This window comes from Letharia columbiana (assembly GCF_014066305.1).
Source record: "Letharia columbiana isolate WasteWater2 chromosome Unknown Sc0000016_s0, whole genome shotgun sequence".
NCBI lineage: Eukaryota > Fungi > Ascomycota > Lecanoromycetes > Lecanorales > Parmeliaceae > Letharia > Letharia columbiana.
Genome location: NW_023501056.1, coordinates 852,671 through 874,333, shown reverse-complemented (window position 1 = coordinate 874,333; position 21,663 = coordinate 852,671). Strand labels below are relative to the sequence as shown.

The 21,663-nt window shown below is 51.0% G+C and overlaps 9 protein-coding genes across 9 annotated transcripts; 6 read left to right on the top strand and 3 right to left on the bottom strand.

Moving 5' to 3' along the window:
- Positions 1-1,211: 1,211 nt before the first annotated feature.
- HO173_005883 (uncharacterized protein) lies at positions 1,212-4,766 on the top strand (the record flags this gene model as incomplete). Its single annotated transcript, XM_037307795.1, has 3 exons — positions 1,212-1,347; positions 1,399-4,613; positions 4,665-4,766. 3 exons carry the CDS (start codon positions 1,212-1,214, stop codon positions 4,764-4,766), a joined length of 3,453 nt encoding a protein of 1,150 aa, XP_037165604.1.
- A 1,961-nt stretch (positions 4,767-6,727) lies between these two features.
- On the top strand, positions 6,728-7,387 carry HO173_005882 (uncharacterized protein; the record flags this gene model as incomplete). Its single annotated transcript, XM_037307794.1, has 1 exon — positions 6,728-7,387. One exon carries the CDS (start codon positions 6,728-6,730, stop codon positions 7,385-7,387), a length of 660 nt encoding a protein of 219 aa, XP_037165603.1.
- A 1,041-nt stretch (positions 7,388-8,428) lies between these two features.
- Positions 8,429-8,979, top strand: HO173_005881 (uncharacterized protein; the record flags this gene model as incomplete). The annotated part of the gene is made up of 4 exons (XM_037307793.1): positions 8,429-8,511; positions 8,573-8,602; positions 8,665-8,693; positions 8,747-8,979. The coding sequence occupies 4 exons, from the start codon at positions 8,429-8,431 to the stop codon at positions 8,977-8,979; spliced, it is 375 nt and encodes a 124-aa protein (XP_037165602.1).
- A 218-nt stretch (positions 8,980-9,197) lies between these two features.
- Positions 9,198-9,666, top strand: HO173_005880 (uncharacterized protein; the record flags this gene model as incomplete). The annotated part of the gene is made up of 2 exons (XM_037307792.1): positions 9,198-9,241; positions 9,300-9,666. 2 exons carry the CDS (start codon positions 9,198-9,200, stop codon positions 9,664-9,666), a joined length of 411 nt encoding a protein of 136 aa, XP_037165601.1.
- A 706-nt stretch (positions 9,667-10,372) lies between these two features.
- HO173_005879 (uncharacterized protein) lies at positions 10,373-13,059 on the bottom strand (the record flags this gene model as incomplete). The annotated part of the gene is made up of 3 exons (XM_037307791.1): positions 10,373-10,492; positions 10,550-12,413; positions 12,467-13,059. The coding sequence occupies 3 exons, from the start codon at positions 13,057-13,059 to the stop codon at positions 10,373-10,375; spliced, it is 2,577 nt and encodes an 858-aa protein (XP_037165600.1).
- Positions 13,060-13,371: 312 nt separating this feature from the next.
- Positions 13,372-16,223, top strand: HO173_005878 (uncharacterized protein; the record flags this gene model as incomplete). The annotated part of the gene is made up of 4 exons (XM_037307790.1): positions 13,372-13,479; positions 13,532-14,219; positions 14,425-15,947; positions 16,020-16,223. The coding sequence occupies 4 exons, from the start codon at positions 13,372-13,374 to the stop codon at positions 16,221-16,223; spliced, it is 2,523 nt and encodes an 840-aa protein (XP_037165599.1).
- Positions 16,224-18,085: 1,862 nt separating this feature from the next.
- Positions 18,086-18,773, bottom strand: HO173_005877 (uncharacterized protein; the record flags this gene model as incomplete). Its single annotated transcript, XM_037307789.1, has 2 exons — positions 18,086-18,563; positions 18,625-18,773. The coding sequence occupies 2 exons, from the start codon at positions 18,771-18,773 to the stop codon at positions 18,086-18,088; spliced, it is 627 nt and encodes a 208-aa protein (XP_037165598.1).
- A 421-nt stretch (positions 18,774-19,194) lies between these two features.
- On the bottom strand, positions 19,195-19,807 carry HO173_005876 (uncharacterized protein; the record flags this gene model as incomplete). The annotated part of the gene is made up of 3 exons (XM_037307788.1): positions 19,195-19,432; positions 19,483-19,538; positions 19,805-19,807. 3 exons carry the CDS (start codon positions 19,805-19,807, stop codon positions 19,195-19,197), a joined length of 297 nt encoding a protein of 98 aa, XP_037165597.1.
- A 92-nt stretch (positions 19,808-19,899) lies between these two features.
- HO173_005875 (uncharacterized protein) lies at positions 19,900-21,305 on the top strand (the record flags this gene model as incomplete). Its single annotated transcript, XM_037307787.1, has 4 exons — positions 19,900-19,962; positions 20,019-20,036; positions 20,135-20,510; positions 20,584-21,305. 4 exons carry the CDS (start codon positions 19,900-19,902, stop codon positions 21,303-21,305), a joined length of 1,179 nt encoding a protein of 392 aa, XP_037165596.1.
- Between the last annotated feature and the right edge of the window lie 358 nt (positions 21,306-21,663).

Genomic DNA, 21,663 nt, shown 5'->3' with positions numbered 1-21,663 from the left:
TTCGAACATTTCTCTCGAGAACGGTGTCCTGTACGGAGGTCTACACCGTAATTCCTAGCCAGCGTTAGTGGAGCCTTAACCCGACTTTCGGAAAGCCACCCGATTGCAGGGGGCCCTAGAGCTTTTTCCTGGGAGCGCATGAGTTGAGCTTTAGGGACCTCTATTGGGCCTTGTAAAGGCAGTGGGCTCCAAACTAGGTAAGCTCAGTTCAGGCGCGGCGATTCCGAAGCAGATCTAAGCGCATTGCCTCGGCAACCCTGCTGCAGGCGGCGGGGCGTTATCCGAGATCTTGGCGTCCAGCATAACCCGGTGCAGAGCTCCATAGTTGAGCCGGCTCCCAGAAAATAAAAAGGACCGCAACACCATTAATATTGTACCAGCGCCATTAGGAATCGAACCTAACACGGACTAAATACCCCCAACAACACTCCCATCTACTTGCCACAACGGGTACGGTCAGCAGTCGTCTGCGAGTCAGCCTCCGAGGAGCAAGCTCAAGGTGTCTGTCCGGGCATCTTATGCCTTGGAGGGCGTGGGAAAAGGCAGTAGATAGATAGATGTACTTTAGGAATAGAGGAAGATTTCTTGCAATTGCGGTTCCTTGCAGGACTGGGGGTCGCGCTAAGGAGATTGCGGAGATAAGGTAAAGAAATTGCGGTTTTGCTTTTCCGAATTGCTGCTGCCGTCTTCTAAGGTATTCTCTGCTTCAAGACCTTTCAACGGCGTAAAATATAGTAATAATATCATCAAAAAACTACCTTACAGGATCTTGCTGTTTTGCTTCGAATGCTGTTACTCTTACCTACTTTATGTACCTAAAATGGATGCCTGCATATCCACAACGTCCCTTCCGAACCTTGTCTTGCCCTTGTCCTGATCCCCACAATCCTATCAACCAACCAGATTCCTCACTCGAGGCACGCACGACCAATAAAACATTTCACACGTGTCTAGTGCAGGGCACTGTCACTGAAAGCTCCCTCCGTTCAACACAAATTCCTTTGATATGTTTGGATTACCTGTATGATACCATTCACCGCCTCAATGGCTTTCAAAACCGCCGCGTCTGCTCTGTCCTTGTTCGCCTTCTACCGGGTCCGATTGCGCCTCTGTCATTAACACTTTCTCTCAGTGCCATTCCTTTCTCTACGCTACATCCTTCCTTGTCTTACCGTCAGCGCTACACTTCAGTATCTGTCTGAGCTCTCACCATGAAGTTTGGTCGAAATCTTCCCGGAAACCAGGTTCCGGAATGGTCCGCGTCATACATCCAATATAAGGCGTTGAAGAAGCTCATCAAGTCTACGCGAGAAGGGGTCAAGCATGGAGATGGCGCAGACACCGCTGGTCAGTCAAGTTGTGAATTGCACTTGGTGGCTACATGCTGACCCCCTACAGAGTTCTTCTACTCGCTCGACCGCAACCTTGAGGACGTGGACAAATTCTACAACAAAAAGTATGGAGATGCAATTAGGAGACTCAAACTACTTCATGATCGTTACGGCCTGTCACTGGACACAGCGAATGGCATAGACGAGGATGAGAAGGACGATCTCTGGGGGGCCCTACGGGAACTACGAGGACAACTGAAAAAGTTGAAGTGGTACGGGGAGACCAACAGACAAGGATTTGTAAAGATCACCAAGAAGTTGGACAAGAAGATTGGACAGACTGCAACGCAGCGACGCTACCTGGACTCTAAGGTTGACCTAAAGCAATTCGCAACCAACATCCATCTCCTGGAGACGACGAAGACTATCAATGACTGGCTCGAAAAGCTTGGAAAGATCAAGATCCGCGACGATAACAGCTCTACCCACTCTTCTCACTCTTTGAGGCGGGCAACGTCCAAGGCAATGTTGGCCCTTCCTGCAGGCATACTGGACAGTGTGGATCAAGCCATACGTACAGATGATGCACTCAGAATGACCGGATTGTTGTCACAGAGAAGCCCGAACGCAGAACATCCTCATGGAGGTCTCCCGCCCATCTTGACTCTAAATATTCTGCAAAGAGCGATATCTTGCAGCGCGAAAGCATGCATTGACCAGCTCCTGTCGATGATCGAGACACTCGATGCGGGGGATGATATTAACAAGCGTAACTGCATACACCGCCTAGTCATCACTATTGGACGCTCCAAGTGTTCAGGAGATGGGGAGCCCACTACGGATGCTATAAACATCGACACAACGAATTACATCAAGCCAGCCGCACCGCCTGTCCTACTTCCTCTATCATTTTCGACCAAGGAGCGCGATGGTATCAGCCAGCTGAGTAGGGACGACAAAGCTATCGTGCTGTTGGAATACCTTCTGGATCAGCTACGTCCACAGCAGCGGATTGCTATTGAGGCTAGAGATGTGTATGAGAGAATGCCGCTGCACTACGCTGCACAATATGGATGTGTCGCCATCTGTCAGATCATAGTCTCCCGCATCCAGGCCTGGGGACAATGCGAAGTTAGCCACGGTATTGATGCGCCTTTGTTGCAGGACGCCGATGGATATTCGCCGTTGCACTTAAGTGTCATTGGTGGTCACTCTCAAACCACAAGAACACTGCTTGAGACCGTAGACTGGAAGGACGCCAATGTTCGAAAGGCAGCGGTACAGAAACATATGGCGAAGTCAGGAGAAGTCCTTGCTTTGGCTGTGAAGGCGGACTTTGTCGTTATTGTGAAGCTGCTTGTGGAAGCCGGGGTGGATCTCGACTATCGAGATGACCAAGGCGAAACAGCTTTGCATGTCGCCGCTCGCTTTGGTCATACGGAATGCGCAAGGATCTTACTTGAGGACCACGAAGGTCAGAAGGCCGACATAGAGGTTGCTGAGAACTCGTTTGGCTGGACCCCCTTATTTGTCGCCTGCGTTGACGGTCATATTGACTTTGTCAAGATGTTAGTTGCGGCCAAAGCGGATTTGGAGAGGTTAGATACCTCTGGCTGGACAGCGAAAGAGCACGCAGCGCTGAGAGGTCATATGGCTATTGCAGTGGTCTTAGCAGACGTGACGGCCCTGCCTTCATCATCCGAGTTGGATCCGCTCGCCGTCATTCCTCTGAATGCTATCGCACCAAACAAGTCACTCGCAGAGAGGACGTCGAATGCAACGACTAATGGCAACGGCAATGGGACCTTGCGCAGGAGTGAGCCTGTCAAAACCTACGGGCATCGCTATCTGACAAGAGAAACAATGATCCTTGTTAGTCTTGGTACTATGGACACTCGGAAGGTTGTCGAAGCTGTGAACCTAGATCGAATCCCACTCGCCGACGCTCACTCCACTCAACTCGACACTGCGCTATCCGTCGTCGTGTCCGCTAGCGAAGCAACCGGAGAGCCTTCGATCATTGACCTGCCTGTGCAAGACAACATTAGTACTGATCCTATCGTTTTCACCGCGCTCGATGCTACAAAAGTGAGACTGCTCTTCGACATAGTGCCAACCTATGCAGGATCCAACGATCAAAGAGTAGGCCGCGGTGTCGCAATGCTTTCAAGCATCAAGCCTAGCGTTGGCTCCAAACGCATCACTTTACAAGGAGATCTCGCTGTTCCCATTATGGCAGCAAGCACCCTTGAAGTCATCGGCTCCGTCAACTTCAACTTCCTAATCATCACACCTTTCACGCATCCTAACATGACTATTGCCGAGGACTTGACCTATTGGAAGAGTATGGCTTCAACCATGGTCATCGGCCATCGAGGCTTGGGCAAGAACACAGCTGCAAGAAATTCTCTGCAGCTCGGCGAGAATACCATCCAGTCGTTCATCGCAGCTGCCAACCTCGGAGCTCAATACATCGAGTTTGACGTCCAATTGACGAAAGACCATGTCCCAGTCATTTACCACGATTTTCTTGTCAGCGAAACCGGCATCGATGCTCCGGTGCACACCTTGACGCTTGAGCAATTTCTTCATGTCAATGACGACCGTCGTACCCCTCGCCCATCCCGACCTTCATCACCTGTTTCAGCGGCAGCCCAAGCCATCAACGGTTCCGACCCACGAAAACACCGTTCAATGTCACTCGGCGACTTGACGAAAGACTCGACGTCAGATATGAGCGAGCGCATGAAAAATACCCGAGATTTCAAGGAGAAAGGCTTCAAAGCGAACAGCCGTGGCAACTTCATCCAAGCTCCCTTCACCACGCTGGAAGAGATGTTCATCAAGCTACCTGAGCACATCGGGTTTAACATCGAGATGAAGTACCCCATGCTGCACGAAAGCGAAGAGCAAGAGATGGACACCTACGCCGTCGAGCTCAACTCTTTCGTCGACGAAGTGCTCACCAAAGTATACGACCTGGGCAAGAAGCGAAATGTCATTTTCTCGAGCTTCAACCCAGACATTTGCCTCCTGCTATCCTTCAAGCAGCCATCGATACCCATCCTTTTCCTCACTGAAGCCGGCACCAATCCCGTCGGTGACATCCGGGCCAGTAGTCTGCAAGAGGCCATCCGTTTCGCTTCGCGATGGAACCTCCTTGGAGTGGTATCGGCGGCGGAGCCTTTGGTCATTGCTCCACGATTGGTCAAGGTAGTTAAGGAGTCTGGGCTTGTTTGTGTGAGCTATGGCGGTTTAAATAATGATCCACAGAACGTAAAGGCAAGCATGTATCCAGTGGCAGACTTGGAAGAGATGCTAACACATGCACAGCTGCAAGCGAACGAGGGAATCGATGCTGTCATTGTGGACAGCGTGCTTAAGATACGGAAGGGGTTAACCGTGGAGGAAATCACGACAAAGGTAGCCGTTTGAGAATCGTGCTGCCTCATTAGTAATTAGCGAAACCGTTTGTTGTGATGCAAAAGCATGGGATACCTTTGCCACCACGAAGAACTGGTAAGACAACAGACTTGTTGCACTCTGAGAGGATAGATGGGCGGCAGAAACAATTCCTTGCGATTAATACCATGGGAGGATACGTTGAGACAAGAACAAGGCAGTGTGCTTCACTGCTACCACTTTTGCAATACGCTTCATTCAAGAAAACAACCCACCGAGGAACAACCCGCTCCAAACGTGATATTCCTACAGACTAAATCTCAGCCCAGCCGACGCCACCTTTTTAGGCGTCTAGTACCCTGTTCAATAGCACCTTTAACATCCATGAACATAGCGGCTAACATTGGTGCCTAGTAAATACCATTCCATTCCACATTCCACCATTCCCGATCCGGAAGCTCAATGCCAAGCTTTTATAACCGCAACTCCAACCCAAATGGAAGTTTCCCAAGTTTCTAGTAACCCGACAAAAGCCAAACAATTCAGACAACGAGAAAGGAAACACCGAATTCAGAGTTTCGATATGGGGGTCGAAGAAACGACGACGTTCGCTTTGAAATGATGCCCTCTTGGTACAAAGACCGCATTCAAGTACCTAGTTTCGCACACTTTACACATTTACGGATAGATTCACTGGGGGACAATACCCATCTCCGAACCCAGATCGTTACCCTCCCGGCATCGCCTTCTCAACCCCGGTTCTCATGCGAGCAAATCTCTCGTCGAATACTCTCTTCGGGCAGATCCTTTGCCTGCACTATTTGTTCAACTTCTCGGCACCACCTGTCCTGGGAAAAGACGCTTACGCGCGGCATGTTGCGGCATAACAGAAGAGAAGGATGGAATACGGCTGAAGGAGTTTCAATTCATGAATTGGATACGCTCAAGTAGATTGCTGCCCATTGACTGCTCTTCATGTGGGGCTTGTACCCGACGTAAGCATGGTTGTACTCGGACCGAGGCTATGCAACATGCCGTGGAAAGAGAAAGAGATTTCGCCAAAAGACTCGACCTGCCGACTTACTGAAGTGCTGCCTTTCAACGGCCCGGCCCAGTGGCTTAGGATATCGGATACGCCTTCAACGCAGGGGTCCGTCACCCAATCCTACGGACCAAACGCGACCGAAAGTGACGCCCTTCTATTTTGTGCAAGGGCAATGACCCAACCTTCAGTCCGCCATGCGGAGCTGTCAGCCAACAATTTTTGCAGCGTTATCTAACTTGAATCACAAAGAAGCGCATACATTGAGGTAGCGCAGTCTGATACATTACTGAAGAATAGCAGGCGAGATGGAGGCCGGACAAGCGCAGCGGCGCACAGCCGTGCAGAGATCAGGGTCAATCGGCAGCTTTGCCACTATTCGTCATCCACTCTAGAGAGGTAATCGCGTGTGAGGTAGCCTTGTGGGCGACGGGCGTTTCAGAGAAGCTGAATTGCAGGCGGACTCATCCTTCCAGGGCAGACGCCGCGCAGTGACGACCCCGAGTGTGGGGGTGGTATGATGAAGGTTCAAGGGTTACAAAAACCCGGCGGAATCATCTTGTGAGTACCATTGGTCACTGACCTGTCCCGCCTCAAACGGGGTAAGTCGACCCAGTCTCTCTTGCTAGGAGCTGTTCGAGAGCTGACACGACCAAGCAATGGGCCAAACTCTCGTGTGTTTCGTAATATGTAAGGTACTACCACTAGGCGCGTTCCTATATCTTGTCAGTCAAGAAAAGCTCGGTAAATACAGTACATACGGTCGCCTTGCTCGCCTTTTGAAACCAATCGCTTGCATATCCCTCACAGCATTCGACGAAACGACAAGGTCTCGGAACAGCATCGAAACAGACCCCTCTGAATCATTGCCGCTGTCTAGACTGCACCAAGTTTCCATTGGGCAGCTGAGACGGCGTCACTTTTCCACGTGATACGCCCCTGTGTTACAGAGATGTCTCCACATGACTACTTACCTTCGCTTTTCTTAACATTCCATCTTTCCTTCCTCAACATTACACACATCCCTAAAAGAAAATCCTCTACAACTCAACGTCCACAATCAACAGACCTCCATAACCACACTTTCCACGACGCGACCATGACATCGCCCAAGCCCGAACCCAAGCCCCAAGGCTCACCGGTCCCCCCCACCGCTCCCCCACCAGAGCCTAGCCGTCTGAGACTCCCTGGAAACTATGTCTCCGCAAAACACCCGCAGGCCTTCCACCCCCCTCACGAGCTCGTCATCATCGAAAACGAATTCAACAACTACAAATCCGCCGGTCGCGTCAGCGACACCCCCGTCTACCGCGTTGTCGAAAAAGACGGCGAGTATGCAAGCTTCGCGATTTACTACTTGCTTGAGAATGTGCAGACGAAGGAGGTGCCGGAGCAGTGGCGTGAGAAGGATGAGCTGAGGCTTTTTCCAGGCCAAATGATCACTGAGAGATGGTGGGACCTTGACGAGAAGGGTCGGGTGGTGGCGAAGTGGATGGAAGACTGGGACGCAGAGAAGCTGGCTCGTGGTGATGATGGCGAGACCTTCGGGGACGAAGAGACACTGCGTCGAGATAATGATGAGAACGAGAGGCAGGCGGTGAGGCGAAGCTGATCAGTGTGTCTGCGCCTGGTCTCGAAGGATTACTTCTCTATCTCATCTCGGCCCGCTTGGCTGGCTGAGGGCCTTGGGATTTTACCGGAGTACATGGTTTTGTATGTCAAGACCGAGCGAGTCAAAGGATCCTCCTAAAACATCCAGGTAGGGAGAAGCGCCAGATAGTGGCCAACGAAATGTATCAGTCGCAAGGACAGACCTTTGAGATGCCATTCAATTATCTTATATCTTGATGAATAGCACACGACGCGAACACCGACACAGCCGTATGTGTATGGACTGGGCACTACCGGCCTGGACAGCCATATTCTCATACCCCTGCGCCAAGACACTCCCAAACGCCCAAACGAAGAGCCCCTTGAAAGCCTGCCCTAGGACTCCAAGGAAATGTAGCCATGCAACAATGTTAAAGGTCCGATATCGAGACCTTCTATCCTCTGACATCTTAGTACCTGCTGAAACACTTCAGATATGGTATCGACTTCACCTAAGCCCACAAGGTGAGATATGCGAAACGAAGGCTAAAATAAAGATTGAACAATATGATCCTTCACCCTTAGGCTGCCTACCTCGAAGCTTGATTGCCCATATATGATGCAGTATTAAGCCTAGAAGGCGAATGTCATGAGGCGACCGCCTAGAACAATTGGACGACACGACTCCGTACCCTCAGGCTGCCTGCTGCCGTAGCTGGAAGTTTCGGATATCCGACCGGTATGGCTGGCCGAATCGGACTCCAGAGACCGAAACACGGGGTCAAGAATCAGGCTGTGCATGCAACGCCGTGGATCAGGCGAACGTCGCAGGATGTATAAAAGGCATCGCTACCTCTCTCTTCACTTGACTTCTTTATATCCAGACACAACTATCCCCGACGGATCAGCCGCTCAAAGACACAGACACGCATCTTTACTCCATCCATCGGCACCATCAGCAAGCTAGTAACTTCCAGACACAGAGACATAGGCGGCCAAACTTGCAACGCACACCGTCTGGGATACGCGTCATTGCACTCACTACTGACATTTCTCATCCAGCATGTCCTCGCACACGTCAGAAGAAGACGGCAAACCGGGCGATGCCTACAGGAAACCCCATGGGACAGGCGACACGGTCGCCAAGTACGTCTCCCGTCTCTACCTATGTCCCGTAATTGCTGCTTAGAAATATTTGTGAAAGTAGCGAAGCCTGTACCGAGGGAGATCGTGCTTGGTGAGTCACCACACCACTACTGCTCATTCATGCGGTCTTCAGGACTAACATTTGGTCATCAGCACGGATGAGGTGCCAGGTCGGAGATGCCGTACGTCGTTCAGATGGTCCCGTTGGGGCGCATCAACAGCTTATCAGTCCTAGGGCCATACCCCTCGAAGTACGAATTGATCTTCGCTCAGCTTGCAATCAGAGAACAAAGTGACAAAGAGAATGTGAAGAGAAGGGAGGAGAACAAGAAGAAGTTGGACGACGATGTGAAGATGATGGAGGACAAGAACAAGGAGGCAGCTGAGGAGGACGAGGACGACTGGGAGAAGGTGAAGTATTCAGAGGACGAGGAAGATGAGGAGGAAACAGGCCGATCGGGCGCATGAAGTGGCCAAGAAGTAACAAGAAGAAAAGCGCCCCGAGCGTCTACATTGTCCAAAGCAGCACCACAGCAAAAGAAGCACCGAGTCAGAAACGAACATCGTAGCGATGGTAGTAAATGAAACCCAACATCCACACGCACAAAGCGCCCCAACACGAGACATTCAAGCCCACCGCCATCCAAGCCGCACCGCACTCCCTATGCCCAACACGTGCCGAAAACATGCCTACCTACTGCGTGAAAGTCAGCCGCGGCTCCGCGGAAGAGTTCGTACGGAGAAGTCGAAATCTTAAGCGCTGACGTCTCTGAACGTACCTATTCCAGCACACGTTCGGTACCAACAAAGGCACCGCTGACCAGGAGAAAATTTTCGTCCCCCACACTCTCAACCCTCCATCCGGGTCTGGCGTCCAAACAACTCATCATCCTCGCCACCCCACTGCAAGAAGTGCCGATCCTCCTCGTAGAAGCAGCCAGCACAAGACGTAGCGTCGGCCGGAACAGCACGAGCTACCTGATCCACACAGCCCCAACTCCTGCATCGCCATTCCAGTCCGGTGGTCCGACCTTCGCCCTCCGGTGCCGATCTTGCTCGCACCCACGGACTGGGAAGGTGGTGCTGTTACAAGGCTTGAGTGGGGGACAAATCAAACAATGCAGCAGCATGTGTAGCCGACTCCGTGAATACTGAGCGCAATGCATGAAGAAAGGGGTGGGGAGAAGATCCGGGCGACCCTGGATGGGTTTCTGGAGAAAGGGCAAGATACCAGGACTACGTGACGTTTGTATCCATTTGGTTATGGTTCTGAAGGAGGGCCTGGTGGAGGAAAGATATGGATGCTTACAGTAGTAGGCAGCTCTTCATCGGACCAAAAAAATGAACGCCCGCATGACGAGATGGCGAGTGCGTGTTTCATAGACGTCATGGTAATCTCACGGCACTCAAGTGCAGGAAACTTGGCATTGATTGGATATGCAGAAGTGGTCTAGACAGGGTACTGTGTCGACGAAGGGGCCTTGTCCTTTGCGGTAAACTCCGAAGGACTCCCACCGCTGCGACGGCCACTTCTTCAGGGTCCGCCCCTACCGGCCTGCCCGACACATTGGGTCTGATCAACGTTGTTGAACACGTCGGACCAGGAGAGTCATACACGTATCGCACACCTCAAATAGAGAACTGCCGGTGAGCTGAACTGCGAAAGCTTCGTACGAAAGGATATGAGAACCTTGCAGCGGGCCACTCTTCTTTCAGGTGAGTCTGTATTGCATGGTGTTCTCCCGCTATGTAGTTGAGAGCTATGCACAGAGCACCGCTGGACCAACGATGGCGGATCCGAAGTGTATTCAGATAATCATGGCAAAATCTTTCCGCAGGTGTTACCAGTCATGGCCAATTCTCATCTCTTCCGTCCTTTCGTAGCCTCCTTCCTCCTGACTTTATCTATTGTTCTCTGCAAGGCGCTCTTAACAGGTCCCTTGCCAAACTCTGTAATGTTGTAATACGTTGGCGCGATATCCTGCATCAAATCAGCAAATCGACCACAAGCGCGGGCTTAGCCTAGAAGTAGACTCACCATCAACCACTCCGGCTTTACAGTAGTCACAGTCCGAATGTAATTTTTGGTCGTAAGCACGAACTCATTGTAAAGCAACCAATCGCTTTCGGTCTGCAGTACTGTGCTCGGATGCAAGATCACATTCTGGTTGTCCTTTACGGTCACATACGTCTTGCTGTTGCCCTCTTTCATTGCGACCTGCATAAAGAAGCCGGCAACGAGCGCTCGTCGGATATTTGTGTAGTAGTTCTTGTCTTCAAAGGGAGCGCTGACAAGCTCTATCTCATGCGTTTCCATAATCCGCTTGAGCTGCTGGCGTACATTATCGGCAGATTGGAGAGCTCGCAAAGAGACGAAATGATCGTGACACCATTGCTTGGGATTGGCTTGTGCTTCTGGTCCTTTGAAAGCGTGATAGACGTTGAGCATAGTCAGATGATCGCCGTCCGGGTGCGCAAAGAGAGATTTCATCTCATCCGCGCGTTTGCGGGCCGAAGCGGGGCGGACGAAGACTTGGGGGACTGAGAGGAGAGCGGTAAGAGACAGCACTTCGTTGGAGCAGTAGAATTCGGGGGATGAGATGAGCATGACTGCGAGGGTGGGATCCAAGGGAAATTCGGAGGCAAGCTTCCCGAGCGCGGTCAGGTTTCCCTCGTCGTCAAGGCAAGCGAGGTAGTTGAGCTCTTCGAGAGCGCGCATTAGTGTTTCGGGCGCGGGAGGATCCATGAGATCAAAGTGGACAAGGTCATCAATACCGAGCTTCTTGAGGTCCAGAACTGTAGAGGAAAGATTTGAGCGAAGAACTTCAGGGTGAGTGGTTTCGATGAGCTCTTTCTTGAATGCGCCTTCGGTATATAGCCGAAAGCACTTTCCGGGTCGTGTTCGACCGGCTCGACCAGCTCGCTGTTGGGCAGACGCCTTCGAGATGGGAGATACAAGGAGTGACTCGACTCGGATACGAGGGTTGTAGATCTTTTGCTTGCTAAACCCTGGATCTACAACGTAGACTATTCCGTCAATGGTGAGAGATGTCTCCGCAATGTTTGTCGAGACGATGCATTTCCGGCCAGGCCTACCGCCCTTCTTACTTGGTGGTGGGGCAGGATCAAAAATCTTTTGCTGCTGATTAGGAGGCAAGGTCCCGTACAAAGGATAGACTGTTAAGGGGCCTGCATCCGCCTCTCTGATCATCTCATCTGCTTCAAGCCTGATCTTACGACACGCATCTTCAATTTCTTCTTCGCCCGTAAGGAACAATAGGATATCGCCTTCCGGTTCGCTGGCGTGTATCTGCAATACTGTTCGTAGCGAAGCCTCAACGTAATCTCGCTCCGGTTCCGGTGTATAGAAGATCTCGACAGGATGCGTACGTCCAGGCACTGCCAATAAAGGCGCATCGTTGAAGTAGCTTTGAAACTTCTGGGCGTCCAGAGTAGCAGACATGATGACGATCTTCAAATCCGGCCTTCGCTGTGCAACTTCCTTGAGTAGCCCCATTAGAGTATCCGTTGCAAGTGTACGTTCGTGCGCTTCATCCAAAATGATCGTGCTGTATCGATTTAAATTATTGTCGTTCATTGCTTCCCGAAGCAGCATACCGTCCGTCATGTACTTCAGGATAGTCTTCTGGCTCGTCACATCCTCGAACCGGATGTTATAGCCCACTTCATCTCCCAGCGTGACATCCATCTCATTTGCTACACGCTGGGCCACTGACATCGCTGCCACTCGGCGAGGTTGCGTGCAAGCCACCAGCTTGCGCTGAATCTGTGGTTGATCATCGAACAGGACGAACTGAGGTATTTGAGTAGTCTTCCCGGAACCAGTTTCCCCTACAAATACGAGGAATTGAGACTTTTGATACATCTGTAAGAACTCGTCCCTGTGCATGGTGTCAGCATGTAGCCTTTCGGTACCGGATCTCACACCACACACCTTTGCTGATGAACAGGCAGATTCCGCCTAGTCTTGAGGATACTGAAGTATTGTGACGACAGAGGCTGGCCACTGAATGGATTGTTGGGCCCATCTTCTGCGTTCTTGGCCATCGCCGCGGTAGACTTATGCCTCGGGAATCGGGCCAAGCTCGAAGCATTCGACACTCCGTTCATCCTGTTCGTTGGGCGCCCGTAGCCGTTGCTGTAGCCGTTGTAACTACCTTCATCTTCCGCCGGCTCCTCGTATCTGTGAGCAAGATACGGATTCGCTCTCGGGTCCAGCTCTTTCTTCTTTGGTAGAGGCTCTTCATGTTGCCGTGCTATGTATGGATCCGACGCCTCCTCTGCGTCCTCCTCTTTCTTCCTCTTTTTCTTGCTGGTCTTTTCTACCAATTGGTCTATTCCCTCTGTGTGTCGGCTCGGCCTGGCATCCAGGTCCTCCTTCTTGGGCTTGACCTCAGTGGGCTGAGCAAAATTTCCAACCTTGACGCCTCCGTCATCGTCGCTTTCTGCACTGTATCTAGAATCCGTGTCCTCCATCTTTCGACGCTTAAAGCGGCCTTGACCTTGTAAGTCTGGTCTGCGATCCATGGCGAAAGAATGATAGAGTTTGCTAATTTAAAGTGCAGAGTTGGTGCATATTACGCCGTCAACTATTTTCTGTAAGGCTGAACTCGGCCTGATATCGCGCTAGTCCTGACTGGAATTGCGGCTAATAAGGGTCCAATCTGCTGCGAAGGCAAGGCACCCAGGCACATACACTCCTTGATCTCTGTTGTCTTTTGTTCTTTGTTCTTTGGTATGTGAGGATAATGCTTTAGCTTCTACGTAGATGATCACCGTCTTACTTCACGTTCTACTATCGCCGAATCACTCCAATTGTCATCTCTTCACTCCAGCAGGATGGATTCACCAGCAGAAGATTGGACCCCCACCTTTTGGATTGGACACCATGACAGCAAACGCGTACGAGTCACTCCAGAATTCCTGGAGCAAGCCCATGCTTGTAATGTGAGTTGTCGAATAACAGATCCGGCATGATGAGAAATTAATCAATTCCCAGTATGACATGCTTACTAGCCCTATCACAACTCCAAGTTTTCACACGCGAGTGCTTACCCTCGTATCCACTCACATCGCGGAGCTGGAGAAGAACCCAGGCACGGACTTGTCGGTACCGACTATACCTTCTCTGTCGCCAGTTGACACACCGTTGGCTCCGGGCGCGACCGTATCCCATCTACTCGCCGTGGTGAGCCCTTGGATCGATCTTTGTTCGCCAGATCCGGTGATATACTGCCTATCTCGTCAAGTCCTGGAATTAGAAGTGGCATACGCAGCATTTTGTGGAATAGGAAACATAATACTACCCAGTCCAAAGTTGCATCACAGCAAGCTCCATGGCGAAGGCGTGACACAATACGCCTACGCCGTCCAGGAAGCTTTGAAGATCGCACAATACATACAACTCTCTATAATGCTACCCATGATGGACGATCCTGAGCAAGACAGCGACGAAGTCGAGGGAAGTTTGGCCAAGGAAGCAAGAGCAAAATATATGGGACTCTCAGAAGGGCACAGCAGCAGAGGCTCCATGGAATCTACGAGAGGAGCAGTGAGAGAATCGGATCAGAATGATGATGGAGCAAACGTGAGGCGTAAGAGGTCTACGAGGTTTGACTTCTTCGGCACATGGGATGCATGGAACGTCATAAGGACGCTATGTACATACAATGCTAGGCTTTTCGTAGGTAAGAATAGAAACACATCTTCATTTCCATCGCCTACACCCTTCCTACGGAATTTCCGTATTGCTAGCTCTCATGGCCGGCAGTGTTGGATTTTGGAGCCTTGTGGTGATCTCGTGGCATCTTTCCTGAGGTACCTACTTCCCATATGGTCTCTTATAACGTCAGCCAGGCCTTGAGAACAAGCGGCTGCTAATAATGAACATAGCTCTCTCGGTGCCCTCGCATCTCCCACCTCTCAGCGTCCGCTCTCGGTGGCACTCAGAGCCCTTGCGCCTCATTTGTTTCAGTGAGAAGACTTTCTTTCAGAATGCCACAGGCCATCCCGCCTTCACTCACAGCCATCAAGAACTACTGACCCAGTACATGCGCATCCGCAATGCTCCGTGGATCCTCCTCGTGGACGTTGGTTCCATACCTGCACCCGAAAGGCCCGAACCCAGCACAACTGTGGCCAATGGCTGGCAACCGTCTAGCGAAGCAGCTGGGCCCTTCGCATCCGCACCCACGCCTGCCGAAGCAAGCCAGATCTGGCGACAAGACAGCAGGAAGTCCGAGAATGTCGGACCAACGCCTCATCTCAATTACCTCCGCTATCTCCAGCGCAAGCAGCCTCCCAAGACGTTGCTCCAGCGCTTCGGTGCCGGCTATCAAGACTATCTACAATCACCTCTGCAGCCATTAACCGACAATTTGGAAAGCATCACATACGAAGTTTTTGAGAAAGACCCTGTCAAGTATGACTTGTACTATCAAGCCATCGCTCAGGCTCTGATTGACTGGCGCGAGCAAGGCAAGCCTGCTTCAGGGCCGGAGGGCCGAGTCGTTGTGGCTGTTGTGGGTGCTGGACGGGGTCCACTGGTCACGAAAGCACTGCTAGCTAGCGAGAGCGAGGGTGTGCCGATCGACATGTGGGCCGTGGAGAAGAATCCAAACGCTTTCGTGCTGTTGCAACGACATAATGAAGAAAGATGGAGCAATTGCGTCAATCTTGTCAAGTCGGATATGCGATCTTGGAAAGGACCGCTACGAGAAACTGCAACCCAACCTTCTGGCTATACAGGACAGTGGCCGCCACCTCGCGATGAAAACGGTAGCATAGTCATTAGCCAGAACCAATTCTCTGCCGTAGCCTCCACCACTGACCGAACAGTAAGCCACGGCCCCATCGACATCCTCATCTCCGAACTCTTGGGCTCCTTCGCCGACAACGAGCTCTCACCGGAATGCCTCGACGGCATCCTCCCTCTGCTAAACCCCACTCACGGAATCTCAATCCCCGCCTCCTACACAGCCTATCTAACCCCCATTGCGGCTCCTAAACTCCACGCCGATATCCTAGCCCGTACAATGACTGACAAAGAAGCGCCAAACACACCTTACGTGGTGATGTTACACGCAATCGACTATCTCTCCACGACCTCGCGTCCCAGTACGACTTCATCTGCTACGGATAGCTCCGCAATACCGACTCCTGTGCCCAACGTCCTCCCCGTCTGGTCATTTAGCCACGGTCCTATGGAAACGCTTCCTGCGTCTTCCGAAAATACCCACAACACCCGGCAGGCTCGTCTCAGTTTCAATCTGCGAGATCGGGCTGTGTGTCACGGGCTTGCGGGATACTTTGAAGCGACGCTGTATCCGGGGGTTGAGCTAAGTACAAATCCGCTCAACATGGATGAGAAGAGCCCGGAGATGATGAGTTGGTTCCCGATCTTCTTCCCACTGAAAGTAAGTCTTCCCCCACCCCCCCACCCTTCTCCTGGCCGCCCTGTTACTAGGTACGCTGACGTGAGTACATAGACACCGCTCTACACCCCCGATGGCTCCACCCTTACTGTCTCCATCTTCCGCGCTACGGACAACAGGAAGGTGTGGTACGAATGGATGGTTGAAGCTTGGTCGAGCCTGGTGGGTGGCAGCGTTGGTGGTGGCAGCGAGAGGAGGAAGATTAGACTAGGGGTCAGTGAGGTGGGGAGTTCGAAGGAGGGGGGATGTATGATGTGATGTTAATGAGATCCTCGAAGGCAAGATGCGACTAACGGCCGATGCATGCTCACGTTGTTATAAGGTTAGATGAAGAAGGGAATATCTGATTCTGAAAATCTTCTAATATGGTGTCTTTTTGATTCAAAGATCCAGGCATTCAACTGTCCTTCCTAGCATGCTTCCTTGGCTCGCTAACCGCTCTTTTGCTGTGATGCCTTGCTGAAAACACAGCGCTGGATTTCATCCAATTCCATCCTCAATAAATCTCGCTGCTTTTGATACTGAGAAGCTACTACTACCTGCTTTTCAAAAGCCTGGTAACAGTACCGAGCCGTTGCAGCCCGAACGGCTGCTGCAAAGCAAGCCGCTAGTATTCGATCAGTAATGGATGCGAAATAGATAGGCATCGAAGGGACGAACTGCACTCATAGCGCTTAAGGACGCGCCTATCGACAGATATCAGCAATCTATCGAAACTTCAAGGATATTGCCCGTCTGGCTCGGTCGCTTACACAGTTTCTGTATCCATACAGTCACGGCATCCTCCAGCAGTGTCTCATTGCTCAGGCATGGACTTGACCGCGTGTCCGCAATTGAAGTAGGATTGGTGTTGATTGCACATCCTCGCTGAAGCCGTGTCAGTCATAAAGCAAGCGACACATTGTTTGAAGGACGTACTTTGATATTTTGTGTATGCGAGTGTATAAGTCTCTTTGGCTGAATGAGTAATACGTGTGTCTGTGCGTCCGCGTCTCGATGTGGCTGATCTGTTTCGGATTGTAATGAAGGAGTCTGATGAAGTATGACCATCAATGTCAGAGCGAGACATGCCCTTTATAAACATCTTGAAATGGTCGCCCGATGGGGGAGGGAATTTCCTCAGCCTCTCTCTAAGTATCATGTTTCCGTCACTGAAACAGGGCAAAGGCAGTCGTTTGGGCCTTTCGCGCCACCCAGGCGGGCCACCATAGAGCAAGAAGCAATGACGTCCAATCAATTTACAATCTTCTCCCTAGTTGTTGCTCTGTTTGATGAGGCGACTAGGTCTGTCTGGAGCGCTGTTGTGCCCAAGGGAATCAATTGCTACCTTAATCCATTTCATGTTTGAAACCCGTCCGCCACCAAGGCTGGCTGTTAAGATGTAAGAAGTCACAGCACTCGATTGTTTTAAGACTGACTCTGTATCAGCGACGATACCTGCATCGGTGTCAGACCTGAGACCCGTCTTAACCATCCCCCTCAAACTGCCCTTTCTCCAGTCTTAAACATTTAACCTCCCATCAGCTCCACTACACGCAACCAGTCTTCGATCCAGGCTAATCGGCATATCCACCGCATCACCATCCGCCCAATAGCTATGGGATCTCTTCTTCCAATTCTATTTGCCAACGAGGTAGAAGGCGACCCTGTGATCGGCCTTGGAGCGCCATTTTGTGCGACGCTGCGCATTGCGACAGGCTATTACTAAGAAGTACTCCCAAAGCATCGCCAGCAGGGAGGTCGCAAGACATGACTGCGCAACTATCAGTGTTGCGTAGCTAGAATAGGAGAACGAAGAGTGGTGGAAGTCAAAACAGTGACACCAGGCGTTCCTTCGTAGACTTTGAGCCGCGATAGAGAAGATTAAACAAGAGACTACTTCTTAAAAGTGCTGGTCTTGAAACGTCGCAGACTCATTTCAAGCCTTTTCGAGGAAAGGCAGTCTAAGTCCAAGTGATTCGTGGCAGATATTCCACATAGTTTCGCTTGAAGGACTTGTGTCGTTGCATATGAGGAATGAAGCAGACATTTCCAACCCCGTAGTTGAGTCTTTTCCAGGCACCAATTCTTTCTGCTCTACCGGGCTGTCCAGACCAGCACCTATCTCCGAAAAGCATTCATCATGTCACACAATGCCGGTTCCCACGATTGCATGCAGGTGTCCCTGTCTGAGCACCCAACTCAGTACTCACAGCATCCGTCGCCTGCAACATCATCTTCCCACCTACTCCCCCACTCCCAATTTTTACCTCCGCCGTCGGGGTTATTGCCCACACCTGAAACTCACTGGTCCAAAACGCATTGTATTGCGTCATGTACTCCCCAATGCCCCTTAGCGTATTTGCCAAATCCTGATACGTGTGCGCCCTCCCGACGGTTGGATTGAGGTCCTGGACGTGTATGAAGGAGACTTTTTGGTAATAGAAGGTGCTGAGACCGGGAATCATCTCGGCAGGGTTGGTGCCGAATATTTTCGAGAAGCCTTCGATGACGCACATGAGGACGTCTTCGCGGGGGATGGAGGGTGCTTGATGCCAGAAGTCTATTGCTAGCTGGGTGTCGGTGATGTAGAAGCGTCGGGCCGTTTTGGTAATCGAGCTAGATGTGGAACGTCTGCGTTACTTGGGCTGGTATATTGGAGACAGTGGTGGAGACTCACGCGTTGAGAGATGTAGTCGGAAATGAAGGATATCTCAAGCTAGATGGTAAGCCCATGTCCTGGTTGTTGGAGGACTGTGGCGATGCTGCCCCGCAAACTGCAAGCAATTGGAGGAACGAGATGAACGAAAAAAACCTTGGCTTATGCATGCTGAATCTTGAACGTGGACTGAGGAAGACAGCGTGGACCCAAGAATGCCAAGAGAGTATTAGAGCAGTAGTATGCAGGGAATGAGGTTTTCAATGGTATATGGATAGATTTGAATTTTTATCCCGAGTGTCTGGGGTCTCCTCAATTGTCAAACATGGAGACGCGACTTGCGCTCAGCGCATGGAGTGTCGCGCAAACGGGGTTAACTATGGCCTATCCATTATTCGCTTTTGCAGAATCTTACGTACTCTAAGACGGTGTGCTGCCATACTGAGCCTTATACATGTAGCCAGTCGAGTCTGGCATACAAGAGGTCCTTCGGCCTGCTATGGTAGCGTTGCCCACCACCATGTACTGTGTAGATGTCGGGCCCAGCCCCGCGGCCTACGCAGTTCTGCTTAGCTCATCCCATTCCCCTGATCATGACTTCGCCGTAGGGTTAGCTTGTGCTTGTGACGCTGCCTTCGAAGATGCTTTCTCCTCGGACTGTGTAGATCCCTCTTCTATGGCGTTGACTTCGAGAAAATGGTAGAGAACGATGAGGAGCATAGCTAAGGAGCCAAGGAAGATGGCGAGTGTGTAGAGATCGTCGTCGGAAATCATGGTGGAGAAAAGAGCGTTCGAGTGGCTGAAGGTGCTTGGAGAAGGGAAATTGAAGCTTGGGACGGTATTAGCAGCAATTTACTTCGTGGCATGGGTGAGTCTTACAACCGTAGGTCTGGTTCAAGCCACTTCACAGTAGGATATGGATCTGGGTGATTACCCTATTATGACCTTGTTATTGGAGTTTTGGTAGAGGGAGGAGAGAAAGAGTAGGTATAGTTGTCAGTAAACTGCCAGCCGGACTACGGCGTCCTGGAGCTTGGCTTTAGAAACTTTATGGCACACCGTAGCTGATCGGTCAGCCCTACAAAGATTCTACAGTTCCCCACCACTGTGACTTTTCTCCGCGCCTTCAGCTGTCATATCGACTACTTCTATTACACAGCGAGAAGCGACCTTTTAGAGACCAAGATATCTGCTACCAAACCATGATAGTGCCTGCTTTCTGATCTCCCAATTTACTCTGCTCCCTTCCCCCCCTAATCATTCACGTCAACCCTCTGTTTATCTCCATCTTCAACTATGCCTCCCAAAAAAGAGGAGAAGAAGGCCAAGCCTTCGTCGACGAAGGTTGTTGCAGACAAGGCGAGCATTTGCCCCTATTACCCGCCTTGGAGACCTTACTGACGCTTATCTTCTAGACCTTTGGCATGAAAAACGTGAGCCGAGCCAGCGAAGCCCTCCTCTCCATTTCGATACAGCATCCATTGACTTATCCTTGCCGCGATTTGCGATACTGATGGAAGAGTAACCACAGAAAAAAGGAGCCCAAGCCCAAAAACAAATTCAACAGATCCAAACCCAAGCCGCCCAAGCCAAAACTCCCGATCAAAAACGAAAAGAGGCCGACAAAGCGCAACGAGAAAAGGACAAAGCCGCCTCAGAACAAGCAAAACGAGAAACAGCTGAGTTATTCAAGCCGGTGCAAGTACAAAAGGTGCCTTTTGGGGTGGATCCGAAGACGGTGGTGTGTACATTTTATAAGCAAGGAAACTGCGAGAAGGGAAAGAAGTGCAAATTCAGCCATGATCTGTCGGTGGAGAGGAAAGGGGAGAAGAAAAACCTGTATCAGGACACGCGGGAAGGGGAAGACGAAGCAAAGAAGAAAGATGATATGGCCGAGTGGGACGAAGGTCAGTCGCAACGTTCACAGGCTTTCGTGCAGCTGCCCCCAGTAGCACTTGCTGATCCCGGTTCTGCAACCAGAGAAGTTAAGGCAAGTCGTCATGTCCAAACACGGCAACCCCAAAACCACCACCGACAAAGTCTGCAAATACTTCACCTCTGCGGTCGAAGAGGGCAAATACGGCTGGTTTTGGACCTGTCCCAACGGCGGCGATAAGTGCATGTATAAGCACTCTCTCCCACCGGGTTTTGTCTTGAAAACAAAAGAGCAGCGCGCCGCAGAGAAAGCCTTAATGGACAAATCGCCCTTGAAAACACTAACATTAGAAGACTTTTTGGAATCAGAAAGGCATAAACTTACCGGCACTCTCACGCCCGTAACACCAGAGAGTTTTGCCAAATGGAAGAAAGAGCGGCTGGATAAGAAAGCTGCAGAAGACGAGGCTCGGCAGGCGAAGGAAGCTACGGGAAGAGCCATGTTTGAGAAGGGAGGCTGGGAAGACAGTGAAGAGGAGGATGAAAGCGAAGAAGAGGATCAAAGCGAAGAAGAGGATGATGCAGAAGAGGATGATGCAGAAGAGGATGATGCAGAAGACGAGGTAGATGAGTGGGACATGGAAAGCATGAGGCGAGAAACGGAGAGAATACGGGAGGAGAATGAGAAGAAGCGGTTGGAGGGCGTTGGAGGACAGGCGGCGATTGAGACTAATGGGGTAGATGGACAAGGAGGAGAAGAGGATGAGGCAGAGGGAGTCAAAGAAGAGGAGACTAATGGGCTAAACGGGCATGCTGATGATACATAATCCGCGAAGCACATAAATGGGTCATGAATCTGATTTAGCGGCATGTATGGCATTCTGTCGATAGCAGAGAGTAGGCGGAGCAGTGTAGTCGAGACGATTTTGGTAAGCATAACTTCACGCTGCTGCATAAAAAGATCACGAAATTATCACGATCTTTCATCGAGAGTATACGCCATCAAAGGCGATATTGTACACATAATCGAGAGCCTGCAGCCCTCCTTTAGAGCTTGCTGGGTACCTATGATGCACACATATCCCGAGTAGTAAGACATTGTCATAGGATATCAAGCGTGCTCGGAATGTCCTCGATATCCATATTGTGACAAGTTCTCCCGCCATAGCTAGACCCCCATATCCA